Raw genomic sequence first — 12328 nt, forward strand, 5'->3', positions numbered from 1 at the left:
TTCCTTGTATGTAGATACCAAAAGGAAACTCGGCACTGGGCATGTTCGGATGTTGAATGGTTTGCTGATAAGCAACAGCCTCCCGGAACCAAAGACTTAAAATAGTCGTCTCCCCCCCGCCCCCCCCCCCGCAGGAGCTGCAAATGGTATCTGCCAAACAGATGACAAAGTACCTTGGACTGAATCACACACAGACAGCATTTTGTGCAGAACGCACGGCCCAACTCTTGTAATTACTGTTTATAGCTGCCCAAGGCTGACCAGGAGAGGGCAAATCCAAGAGGAAATAAGTTTCCTGAACCTTGGAGAAATGGCTGTGTGTTAATTAAAGGCTAGGACGGGTACTTTTCAGACGGGCTCCAAGTTGTTCTTGAGATCACAGTTCACAGCACGTTTCCTCTGGAGGGAGCGAGTAGATAATTGGGATTTTTTTTTTTCTTCTCCCCCCACTTTTTTTTTCTTTTTCCGTTTTACCGCCCCCTCCCTGGTTTGGCCTTATGGCCTTGAACCCACAGTGAATTCAAGAGAGAAAGAAATGGATATGTCTGACCCCAATTTTTGGACTGTACTCTCAAACTTTACTTTGCCTCATTTGAGGAGTGGGAACAGGCTTCGGAGAACACAAAGGTAAAAAAAAACCGCGGGGATACTTTGCCTGGAGAGGGAATGTGTTGGCTTTGGAGGCAGCCAGACTGCCCAAGCCCCTTAGCAGCTGGGGTTTTGTTTACTGGGCGACAGTTTGGAAAGTTTCTCCCCTGCCAGGGGGGCACTGTTTCAGGTATTCTGTCATCCTTGCGGATTTCCTGCGTAATCCTGCTGGCCTGTGCTTCTCGAGTTCTTTTGAAATGTGGGTGAGAGGGGGATGAGTTGTGAGTGGAGGGGGGGAGGAAAAAGGGAGGAGGAGAGATACTTTTGTCTGTCTCTGATCTGATCAGATTCATCCGCTTCCTTCACTCAGGCACTGGAGGCTTCTGCTTCCCTTTGTAGAGCCTTTCAGATGTTCCCTTCTATTAAATATTTGACCTTTATAAGATGCAGATGTGCAATGCAGGGATCGCTCCAGTTAGCCTGTTTCGTATTGTCTGCTTGAAAGAGACAGGTCTGCATAACTTTGCCATTTTGTTTTTTTACGGGTTTGCTGACATTTATTCCTAATACAGGCTGGCCTTTTCATTTTGTAACACATTTGACAGAATAGGTGGAGGACAAGAGAGTTTTAAAATCAGGATGAAGCTGGTGGCAGAAGTGAAAGGCAGTTCAGAGTTAGTTGCTGACACTCAGATTGAGAGAATATGATTTTGGAGGGGAGTGTTTCTCTTCTCTCCCCATTGTGTCCAGCACAGAAAGGTGGCATTATTGTGGTTTCAGAAGGGCGTGCCTTCCGAGTTGCCTAACTCTAGGTTCTTCGTTTTTCTTCGCAACTTGACTTGCAGGGTCCCCATGAATGTGTCTAAGAGCAGTGGTGCCCTCACATAAACAGGATGCTGCCTCTCAGATTGGGAGCTTCATAATCTCTGTGCTCCAGTGCGTAAAGAAGACAAGAAATGGTGTATTCTCATTGTTATATCCATAACTTTGTGTAGCGTGAATGCAGATACCTCATACTTTGGAAAACTTAGTAAATTTTCCTTCCGAAATTTACCATGGTATTTTGTAGATTTCAGAAGCATCCTGCAATACTCTGAGGTGCCGTATTTCTCGGCGCACGTGCAAATGTACACCTATAAAACGCACACACCTCTGTCTGATCCTGAGTAGACTTTAAAGTCATACTTACCTTTAATACAACCTGAACAGTGTTGGTCCCACGAAACCGTGTTAGAGTCTAGATTTAAATTAAGGTTAACTAGGCTTTTCAGAGGCTGTTCAGAGTTAACTAGGCTGTTCAGAGACCTAACCTTTCGGTGTTGGTCATTTTTATTCAAGATGTGTCATCCTTGCCCCACCCCCCCACACCTCCCCCCCAGCAAAATAAATGCCACTCTAATTAGTTGAAGAGATAATGCTGTCTATGAACAAGACCACAACTTTCGTGTCAGTACATTCTGTAACTTCTTACCTTTCAAGTTTGTCAGGGGCCCTTAAATATTTGAGTGGTGTGGTCCTGGGGATGAGGCGGTCTCTACTCTCACCTGAAGCCACTTCTCAAAGAGATTGGACTGTTGTGACATTGCACCTGTGTGTCTGCACCTGAAGAGCGGTTGGAGCCTTTCTTTGCCCCGTCTACCTGTTGATAATATTATTGAGAATTCTCAGGCTAGTTTGACCCTGACTTTCCAGCCCAGGGCATTCCAATCCAGAACACTGCAATTCAGACAGCTCACACTGGGAGAGAGCCCGAGTTCTAAGTTCCTTCTTAAAGAACTGAAGTAACTTAGGCTCTTCCCAGCAAAGTGGGAGAGTGTGAGAGGCCTTTCCCCACTCCCCAAGTCATGGACCCGTTTTTTCAGTTCAGTGAAACAGAAAAGGGGGTGGATTTTCTTTCCTCCCTTCTATTAGTGGAAGTCGTCGCAGCCTGTTTGTGACTGGGGATTTCCAGGATTCTTGGAGTTTGGAGATAGGTTTCCTGAAGATCATCTCTGCGTACATCTACTTATTATCGGTCTCAAAGGACCAGCTGCTTTATATTTATTATGTAGATTTGGAAACTTGAAGGGCAGGTGTCTTCCTGTCCAGGGTAGTATATGTAGCTGTTGAATTCTCTTATTATACAGTGATCAATTCCAGCTCTGTGTGCTTCCCGAAGGGCGTGTAGCACATGCTTCCAATGGGGCTCTTCCCATTCTGTGACCTCCCTTCACTGCTCTAAATGCTGTGTCCTCCTCCAACTGCCACATTAACCCCATTCCGCACCTGGCTGATCAGGTTCCCTAAGTCTGTCCTTTCAAAAGGACCTTGCCATCCTCAAGTTCTTTTGCCAGTCTCACTGTGAGTGTACCCAGTGTTCAGGTGAGGACACCTGCCCCTCGCCCTCAGGTGCGTGAGCCCTAGCCCTGGGAATATCTCTCCTGCCCAGACTTAGCTTTTTTTCTGCATGCTTGCTGACTTTGTCCACCTGATCATTCATTTTACATGGTTTTTTTTTTTTTTTTTCCCCTAGCCACTTGTTCTCAAGTAAATCCAGCTTTGAGCATGTGAATGAACATCTCAGAGGGGTGGGGTGTGTGTACCATTTAGACAAAAGAAGGAGAGTTGAAGGGTTTCACACTCTTCCCTCAGGTCTATATTATGGTAGACATTTTCATCATGGAAGCCTTTTTGGTTGGTTCCATCGCATTTGCCTTGTCGATTCAGCATGGTACTGGTTTGTTGCTTTGCTCTGTCACAGGAAAACTTTGAAAGTTTCTTTTCTAGCTGGGCCTGCCTGGGCCTGTAACTTTTAAACTCTCTGGGTTCTTAGAGAGAGGATCGTACAGACCTAATCTCAGGCCTAGATTTTTACACAGTATTGAATTGATATTCTTTGTCCTGCGTCCCAAAGACAGTTTATTGTTCCCTTTATGCTTTTTTGTCTTGACTGTGGCAGACAACAGTTTGTCTGGATGCATATGGACTTTGTCTGCTGTCTTGCTGGAAAGCTTACATATTCCATTGGAAACACTTTACTTTTTTATCATATATCCTTTATTTTACAGGAAATTATCTGTTTTTAATTTTATGAAAATTTTTTTAAATACTCTATATAAAAGTCTTAAACCTTTCAAAATATCCTTACTTTCTCTTATGTTGCTGTCATTTAAAATTGAGTTTAAGTGATACAGTCTTAAAGCTTATACTTCTAGGGAATATTTGCCTGGAAGAAAACCTCATACGTTCTGTCAACAAATTATTAACAAATGAAATCCAACAATGTATGAAAACGGACATCATGACCGGTTTATCCCAGGTATGCAAAAATGGTTCAGCACTAGAAAATCAATCAATGTAATCTGTCACAGAAATCAGCTAACTAACGATTATCACATGATCACATTAGTATATGTGGAAAAAGCACTTGAGAGGATTCCCAGTACTCACTCATGACAAAAACTCTCAGAAAACCAGGTGCAGAGGGGAACTTCAGCTACTCGGTGGAAAATATCTACGGAAAACCTACAGCTAGCACATACTTAATACAGTAGTCCTCCCCCCAGTCTCTGATTTCCCTTTCTGCAGTCCCCGTTATCTGTGGTCAGCCACAGTCCAGAAGCCAATGATAGGGGCCTAAGACTAGGTGCCAATGCCTACGTCACTTGCCACACTGCATCTCATCCCACACACATTTTGTCATCTTACATCACAAGAGACAGAGGCCATGTTCACCTGACTTTTATTATAGTATGTTGTTATAATCTATTTTATTATTAGTTATGGTTGTTAATCTCTTATTGTGCCAAATTTATGAATTACATTGTATCATCGGTATCTATGTATAGGAAAAAACATAGTGTATGTAAAGGGCTCAGTACTATTTGCAGTTTTAGGCATCTACTGGGGGTTTTGAAACATATTCTCTGTAAATAAGGGGAACTACCATAGTGAGAAACTTGGAGTGTTCCTTGCTTAGATCAGGTTGAAGGTAAAAATGTCCCATTTCATCACTTCTCTTTAACAGGAAAGTTTCTTTTTTTATGTTTGGCTTTGTCTCCCCTGCCCCTACATTATTTCTGCAAGGCTGACTCAGTACAGCCATTCACCTGCTGCTTTGAGGGACAGAAATCCAGGGCTGCTGTATGTTACTCCTTAGGTTTATAACATTTTTCCCCGTTTGGGTTAAAAACTTTGTCAGGGGAGGGAAGAAGATCAAGCTTCTCTCTCTCTCTCTCTCTCTCTCTCTCTCTCTTTTTAAGCTTCTTTTTTACGTACATCACATGTAAGGAGAGGACTAACATTGATCTATAAATATTGCTGCTCAGTTTTGAGGTGCAACTTTAGTGTTGCTAAAGCACAATTTAGAGATTCTAGAAGATGTTTAGTTTTTAACCTTCATGGTCAGAAATCTCATACTTTCATTGAGCTTACGTGACAATATCCAAATCTCAGTGACAACTGAATCAAGTGTCATTATCCATGCCAGTGGGCAGCTTGCGACTCAGTTAATCACTTGGAGCGAGTTTTCTGATGTACTTTGCCGAGAACCCATGGGATAAAAGTTGGTTTTGGGGTTTCGTGTGTGTGTGTGTGTGTGTGTGTGTGTGTATTTCTGAATTCACATTACTCAGCGGTTGCCCTGAACAGCATTTACATTTGGGGATCCTAAACTCACTGCTGCAATTGTCAGAATGTATTGAATTTTTATATATGCTACGTCTTCTTTTCAGAAACATCTGTAGTGTTGGGTGAGTTTTTGTTTTTGCTCGTGAATATGTGTCTTTAAAAAGTATGGAGAACACACTTGTCTCTTGTCCTGACACGTTGAATATTACTGAGTTTGTACTCACCCCTTCTACGGAAAGTCCAGTTAAATCCACATTTATTGAGCATCTGTTGTGTGCCTGAGCACTGTGGCTCGAAGATGAGTCATAGGGTTGCCTTCAGTGAAGACATGGGAATGAATCATTGCAAACCAGGGTAATAGAGAAGTATTTGTAAGGTACATATAAGCCTTAGGAGTGGTCATTGGGGAAGGGAGACTTTAGTCTCAAGGAGCCAAAAGAGAGACCACAAAGGAGAGGCAACACCTCAGGGAGGTTTTAAAGGATAGTTTGGTATTTATCAGATGGAAGGACAGGGCCTTCCCAAAGGGCCAAAGAGATGGTGTGTGCAAAGGCATAGTGGCCTTAACAGCAGAGCTCAAGGGCCTATACATAGCTCAGTATTGCTGGGGCAGAAAGCTTGCAGAGGCAGTGTAATATCCCACAATGGTGAAGAGGATTGATCTAAAGCCAGTTCACCTGGGTTTGAATGAGATTGGGGAAGTTCGTTGGACTTCGGTTGCTCCATCTATAAAACAGGGACAAGTAAATTACTTACAGGGTTGTTATAGTGAGTAAAATATGTTCATATGTGTAAAATGGCTAATGCAATGACTGGCGCGTAAAAACTCTGTAAATACTAAGTATGCGCATTGTTTCTATCATTACAACAAGAGGATGAGTATTGGGTGGTGAGGCCAAGGACGAGAGTTGAGGCACTTGATATTTGTGGGCGCTTGCTTGGCCTTTCCCCAAAGGGAGAAGGCACGTCTGGCAGCGCTGGGGAGTTTAGGTCTGGAAGGGAAGGGTGAGACCTGGAAACCAATTAATAAGTTATTGCAGTAGCCTGTCTAAAGGGTTTTGCAGATCTGACCAAGGAATATGGTGAGATTGTGGCTTTGAGAGACACTGAGGATATAAAGGTGATCAAAGTTAATGAGCCACTGGCTCTGAGAGACAAGGAAACATTCCACAGCGGCCCTGGGGATTTTGACCTGGGGGACCAGGGAGAGGAACGAACTACCTATATACATGCAAGAGTGGGGGAAGGGAAGACAAAAGAACTTGTACTCATTCATTTGATCCCCAGAAGCCTAGTTAATCTACGTTTATTGAGCATCTAATGTATACTGAATACCACTGAGCATTCATTCCTTCACTCAGCCAAGATTCACAGCACCGATATCCCGTGCTGAGCAAGGGCTCTAATGGTGAACATCTAGACAGAGTGTTTGGGCCTTGCAAATAAACAAGCATCTAAATAAGTCAGTTGCCCAATGGTGGTTAGTGTTCCAAAGGCTATAAGCAGGTGTTGAGAAGAGAGTCACAGTGTGAGGGGCTACTTCACATAATGTGGTGAGGGAGTGGCATTGAACAGGAGACCTAAAAGATGGGAAAGAGCCATCTGTGGGGAGTACTTGGGGTAGGCATCTGGGAAGGGCAAAGGCTCTGAGGCAGGAAGGAAAGAGCCCCAGGCAGGCAGTTTTGGATGTGAGGGTTCAGGACACCAGGGAGGCTGGACCAGAAATAATAAGCTTGAGAGTTATCATTAGGACCATCTGAGAAATATGTTAGATAAATCTGTGGGAGAACTAAGGATGCCCCATTTAAGGAGTGGGCTGAGATGCAGGCAGGCACAGGGAGGCCTGGAGGAGAGTCTGGTGAAAAGGAGGCCATACGGTGTACTCAGAGAGATCCCAAGAGGAGGCCGGGCAGCGCTGTCACCCCACAGGGACACAGAAGGGCAACAGGGAAGGCAGGGATGCCCTCAGCATGAACACCAGCAGCGGTGATGGGGTAGTGGGGGTGGCGGCGAGGCCGAGGAGCCGGGCAACAGCCGAGAGGTGAGGAATGGCAGAGCATGGGTGGTAACCACTCTCTGTGGGTAGCTGACTACAGCGGTGACACATCATTGTGTCCTAGCTCCTGCACACTCACAGCTGGCCCATCAGCTCTCCTCCCTGAATCACATCCCCTTACTCACTGTTGCTCCCTTTATTGTCTGCTTCATCGCCCAAACGGGCAATGACAGTTTCCTTTTCACCGCCTCACTGGAAGCTCAGGCTCTGTCCACTGCCTTCTGAGTATCTCCTTTCTAAGTGCTCTGGCTTCAGATCCCTGGCTGTTGAGTGCCTCTGGCTACCCCTACCCCCGCCCCCCGCCCACCAGCACTTTGGCCCCGGAGCTTGAGCTCTGCCTCTCCCCGCAGCCCGTTCCACAGGAGGCTGAACCCTAACTCACTGGCTGGCCTCCTCGCAGGCTCTCCACGCCTGACCTCCAGGCTCGGCCCCTCCCCGAGTCTCTGTACCCATTTCCTCCCACTCTATGCTTTGCCCAGGCCTGTTTCCTAACTGCTTCCTTTCATCCCTCTCCTTTCTTCAAGCTCCAGACTGTGTTTTCTGCAGGCGGGACCGGCCTGCCTGTCACTGCAGGACTCACCCTTCAGTCCGCCTCTCATGGTCAGCTCCAGCATTGGTGCTTTTCCATGAAACCCTCACTCACGGGTCCTCCTCCCCCAGCCTACTAAGAGGTGCTCTGAGGGAAGAGGAGAGAGCTGAGACCCCAGCCGGCAGGTCCTACCAGCTCTCTGAGTGCTGTCTGGGCAGAGCCTGGATGCCCCAGACCAAAGCAGCATGTTTTTACAGACTCCTTGTGTATCCTGTACCCTGTTAAAGCTTACCAGGTACAAAGCACGTGAGCAGGAATACACATACGGTGGTAATGTCGTTTTTATTCTCTAGTGTGAAGCTTTCCGTAGATTACCTATCGTTTTGCCCGTTTGAAATAGGTAGGTCTCCTGAGGGTTAAGAGGGAGGGAGAAAGGAGAGAGAAGGAAAGAAATGAGAAGGGAGTGTGTGTGAGAGAGCGTGCAAAAGGTGGGTTTTAGAAGTTCTTTAAAAATAAACCGTTGGACTGTGGAGCCTGCTCCGTGGGCAGGCATGGGCTATCCATTACTAGAACTTGTCAACACCGGGAGGAGTGTGTTGATGTGTGTCACCAGGTTCACAGAGGCAGGGTAGGACACTATACGCTTTATGGCTTTTTTTGCTTCTCTTTACACATAGGTCCTGTTGTCGGAAGCCCAGGACGTATCTTTAAACAAGAGGATCCTAAGCCTCAAGATGGAGACCATCTGTCTTTCGGGCTGAAAACTGACAGATGTTGGGGTTAAGTAATCCCTCGAGTCCCTGTGTGGAAATGGGTCATAGGGGAGAAAACTGGGAATAAGACTCCTTCTGAATAATTTGGGAGACTCCTCCTTGTACTGGCTGGAGTGGAAATAGGCTGGTTTCTCAGAGAGATTGAGACTGGAAGCCCCTCACCCCCCTCACCCCCATACACACCCATTTCTTGTGTGAGTGAGCATGCGTAAGCTATTTTAATCTGGGCTGTCTTTACTACATGTAACCTAGTCATTTGGGAGTGACATCATGGTAACTGAGTAATCCCTTTGAAAGTTAAGTGGTAGAGCCAAGATCTTAAAATGGTCCTGGGGCTACCCGGATGAAAGTGGGAGCAGGGTGTGTATAAATCCATTTATTAGAGGCACAGTCTCTATCAGTGGAAGTCTTGACTCTAAAGCGGCAAATTTGGTTTTTTTGATACGTGGGACATTGTGTAACGAGAAAGATCTCTAAATAGAAATTCCCATGGTTGTTAACACTTGTAGTTCTGGTTCTTTATTTTCTTTTCCTCTATCTTGGTAATTAGGAAAGTTCCCTTGTGAACTTGGTTGTAAATTCCGAAAGTGTTGACCTTAAACCTTATTAATAGAAGGAGAGGATCTGCAGGAGGTTTAGCTACACTGATCGCCATTGGACATGCTTGTTAGGGAAGGTAATTATACCAGTGTCAGCCTGAAACATCATGCTATTGTGTTGTTTCATTTTGTTATTTTTTAAAGGCCTGAGCAGAGAGAACTTAGGCTTTGACCAGCATTTGATGGTGAAACAGACTGGTAAAGAGAATGGGCAGTCATTGCTTGGGTTGTTACAGAACCCTGGGACTTTGTACATTCCACCAACTTTGTGATCTGAGATTTATCCATGGCTCAGATTGTGTTCCAGTCTGGGATCTCTTAGGAGACTGTAATTGCAGGCGAACATACAGGCAAAATCCAGATCTTGGCCTGTGGTCACCCAGCGGCCATTTATGTTCTGAAGTTCTCAAGTAAGCTTTTGCTCTTCCAAGGTAAGAAACACAGCTCCATGTCCCTGGAAACTTTCTAACGTGACATGGCAGTTCAAATTCCAGATCGCTTTGGGAGATAATGTATTAGGTCACGAGTGAATCACCTGGGCGGGAAGAATGAGGAGCTGATGACACTTGCTGAGGGCTCTTAGGGTCATAGAGTCAGAGAGGGGAGAAAACGAATGGATTCACCAGGCTCATTTTGCCTGATGAGTATTTGCTGAAGCTGTTTTTGCTATGCTTTATTCTAATTTTAAACATTACAGTGAATGTTGATGTCTCAGGACCCTGCCTTTGACCTTACTGCGTTTCTCTCTTGAGTCACTTAGAATATTGTCTAGCCACTGCCAGAATTCTTGGCTACTAAATTAGAAGAAAATCACTGAACCCATAGCTTGCATAAAAAATCCCCTGTATCCCTTTAACATTTGTACCTTTTTTAAAATACTATATGATGGGGATCTTTAAATTGGAAATCGTAATTGTTAAATGTTTTACTTTTACAGATATATGGAGGGGTTAAGAGGAAACAGTGTATTTGTCATGGGAAAATCTGCCTGCTGAATAAAGCACTCTAGGAAATATGGTAAATGAAACCTTTGTTACTGTAAAACAATAGCCATTAAGTGACTATTATGTAATGTTATTTCTTACGTCTGATTTGGAATGGCTTGTTGATCTTGAAACTTGAGATAAAATTCCTGTAAAAATACCAGTTTCATTTGGCTAATCTCAAGACTTTGGATACAAAATCAAAGACTTTTCCAAGTGGATTACCTTGGTCAGACAGTGAGCCCTAGAGATATTGAAGCCATGTCGGATAGAATTTTTTTCCATGTAAGGATTAATTTTATCTACTTGGTATTCTCCATTTGAGTACCCATCCAAATAAACACAAATTATTTGCTAATCCGAAAAATGGTTCATTGTACAATTAGCCTACGCTCGCCCAACCACTCCAAAGGGTACACAGGTGGCAAAACAGCTGATAGGCATACTCACCTAACTTGGCGGATTGAATGGTTGATGATGCATTTGCATTTTCCATAAACGGTGGATTTTTAAGCAAAGGAAGTTTTTAATCTTAGATCTCAAATGGCCATAGTGGTTAATAGTGGAACAGGGGAGAGTATGGGATAGTTCAGGGGTATGTTAGGTCATAGTTCTTCTTATGGATTCTGCAAAATGAGCTTCTGTGCTTACAAATCATAATTTCCTGTGTGTTTTAGGGTTTGATATTTGGGGTTAGATGTTTGGACCCAGAGAGTTAGTAAGGGATAAAACTTGCCATATTTTCACTATGTGACCCATAAAACTTATATGTAGTATTCTTTGTCCGTAGTTGTTTTCTCTGTAGTCAATTTCAGATGCGTTAGCCTTCCAAATCTAGGATTTTTAAGGTGAGAAATTAATAGTGGTTTGTATAAGCCTTCTTAACATAAGAATCCAGGCTCAGGAGTTCTCTCTTCAGACCAGTTCTTAGAGCTTAGTGGTTTTCATGCCATTTTACCAGCATCATCATTGCCCAGATGCCTTCTAGGTAGGTAGACCAGTTTTTTTTTGGTTTTTTTGTTTTTTTTTAAATTGTGATTGATGACATATCATTTGTTGGCTTCTTAAAAGAAATTCTTTACATAATAGAAGTTGTGGTTTGTCTTACCTCATGAGAATGAACCTTAAAATTAGTCTACCTTCTCACACCAGACCTAGGGTGATTTGGGAGTCAAAAGGTACAGATAACTGAGCTGTTTAGCTATTAATATGATGCAACCTTTTGATGCCATTCCTAGGAAACACATTCTGTGGAATGGGTCCCGGGTTTAAAAATCCATGAGGAAAAGGGTTCTGACTCCTGGCACTAATAGACATATTCAGAAATGTTGTATTCAAGCCAGAGTAAATATATATGCCCTTTACACTTTCTTTCAGTTAGCAGAAGTCACCTCTAAACACTTATTTTGGCATTAAGGAAGCTCGTCATGACCTATTGTTCCAGAAAGATTATAGTTCTCATTTTAAGCCAGTTTTCTAGTTCCCGTGTGAGTGGCGTGCCCAGCCCAGAGCCGAAGAAACAAGCTTGGCTTTTCAGACCTTCCATTCTTTTAGGTGTGTCCTGCAGGCAGTGGCTTGTAGCTGTTTCTTCAGCCACTTAACAGGTTTGATTTCAAATCTCTTTAATAAGAAACTAACATGTGTGGAGGGGATTCATGGCCCAACATTTATGGACTTTGTTGGGAAGTTCCAGGTGTGTATATATCTTGAACTCTATGTTAAGGCATATTAGACTAAAATGATGTCGGTTTTATTTTGCTTGTTTTGTTTTTGCCTTCTAGTCATAGACTGAGTTCCTTAGGATGTCTTAGGGATTGAGTTGGGATGGGACAGCCCCTTGTACTCGAGGCCATGCCGCTCCTCTGTCAATTTCTTTTCTTTGGTTACCTTGGCAGCACTAAAGAGGAGTCAAATGATTATAAACTGGACCTAAAGATAGAGCAACCAGAGGCTCAGAACTGTGGCATTAACCTCTGAAGCGTGGGACGTTGTTTTTATTTAAAAATACTTGGAGGGGTTATTTATGAGTTACACATTTCTGTGTGATCCTTTTCCTGCTTTGTGGCTTGCGGATAGCCTGAATCACCTTCTGAATCCTGATAACCTAATAACCTAGTCTGACGACATTTGACTTCTGTGCACAGGGTCTAGGGGTTCATCGCATTGCCTCATTTACTTATTTATGTACCAAA

The 12328-nt window shown here is 43.9% G+C and overlaps 1 protein-coding gene across 1 annotated transcript in view; it reads left to right on the plus strand.

The window, feature by feature from the left end:
• The first annotated feature begins 535 nt into the window (after positions 1-535).
• LOC114224674 (microtubule-associated serine/threonine-protein kinase 4-like) overlaps positions 536-12328 on the plus strand; it is a 158240-nt gene continuing 146447 nt past the window's right edge. The window contains exon 1 of the mRNA XM_028123908.2: positions 536-627. Coding sequence (XP_027979709.1) covers positions 536-627 — 92 coding nt within the window. The remainder of the gene's footprint in view (positions 628-12328) is intronic.

Source organism: Eumetopias jubatus, unplaced genomic scaffold (genome assembly GCF_037043125.1).
Source record: "Eumetopias jubatus isolate StellerSeaLion01/CBP00866 unplaced genomic scaffold, mEumJub1_p1.0 scaffold_5, whole genome shotgun sequence".
Classification (NCBI taxonomy): domain Eukaryota; kingdom Metazoa; phylum Chordata; class Mammalia; order Carnivora; family Otariidae; genus Eumetopias; species Eumetopias jubatus.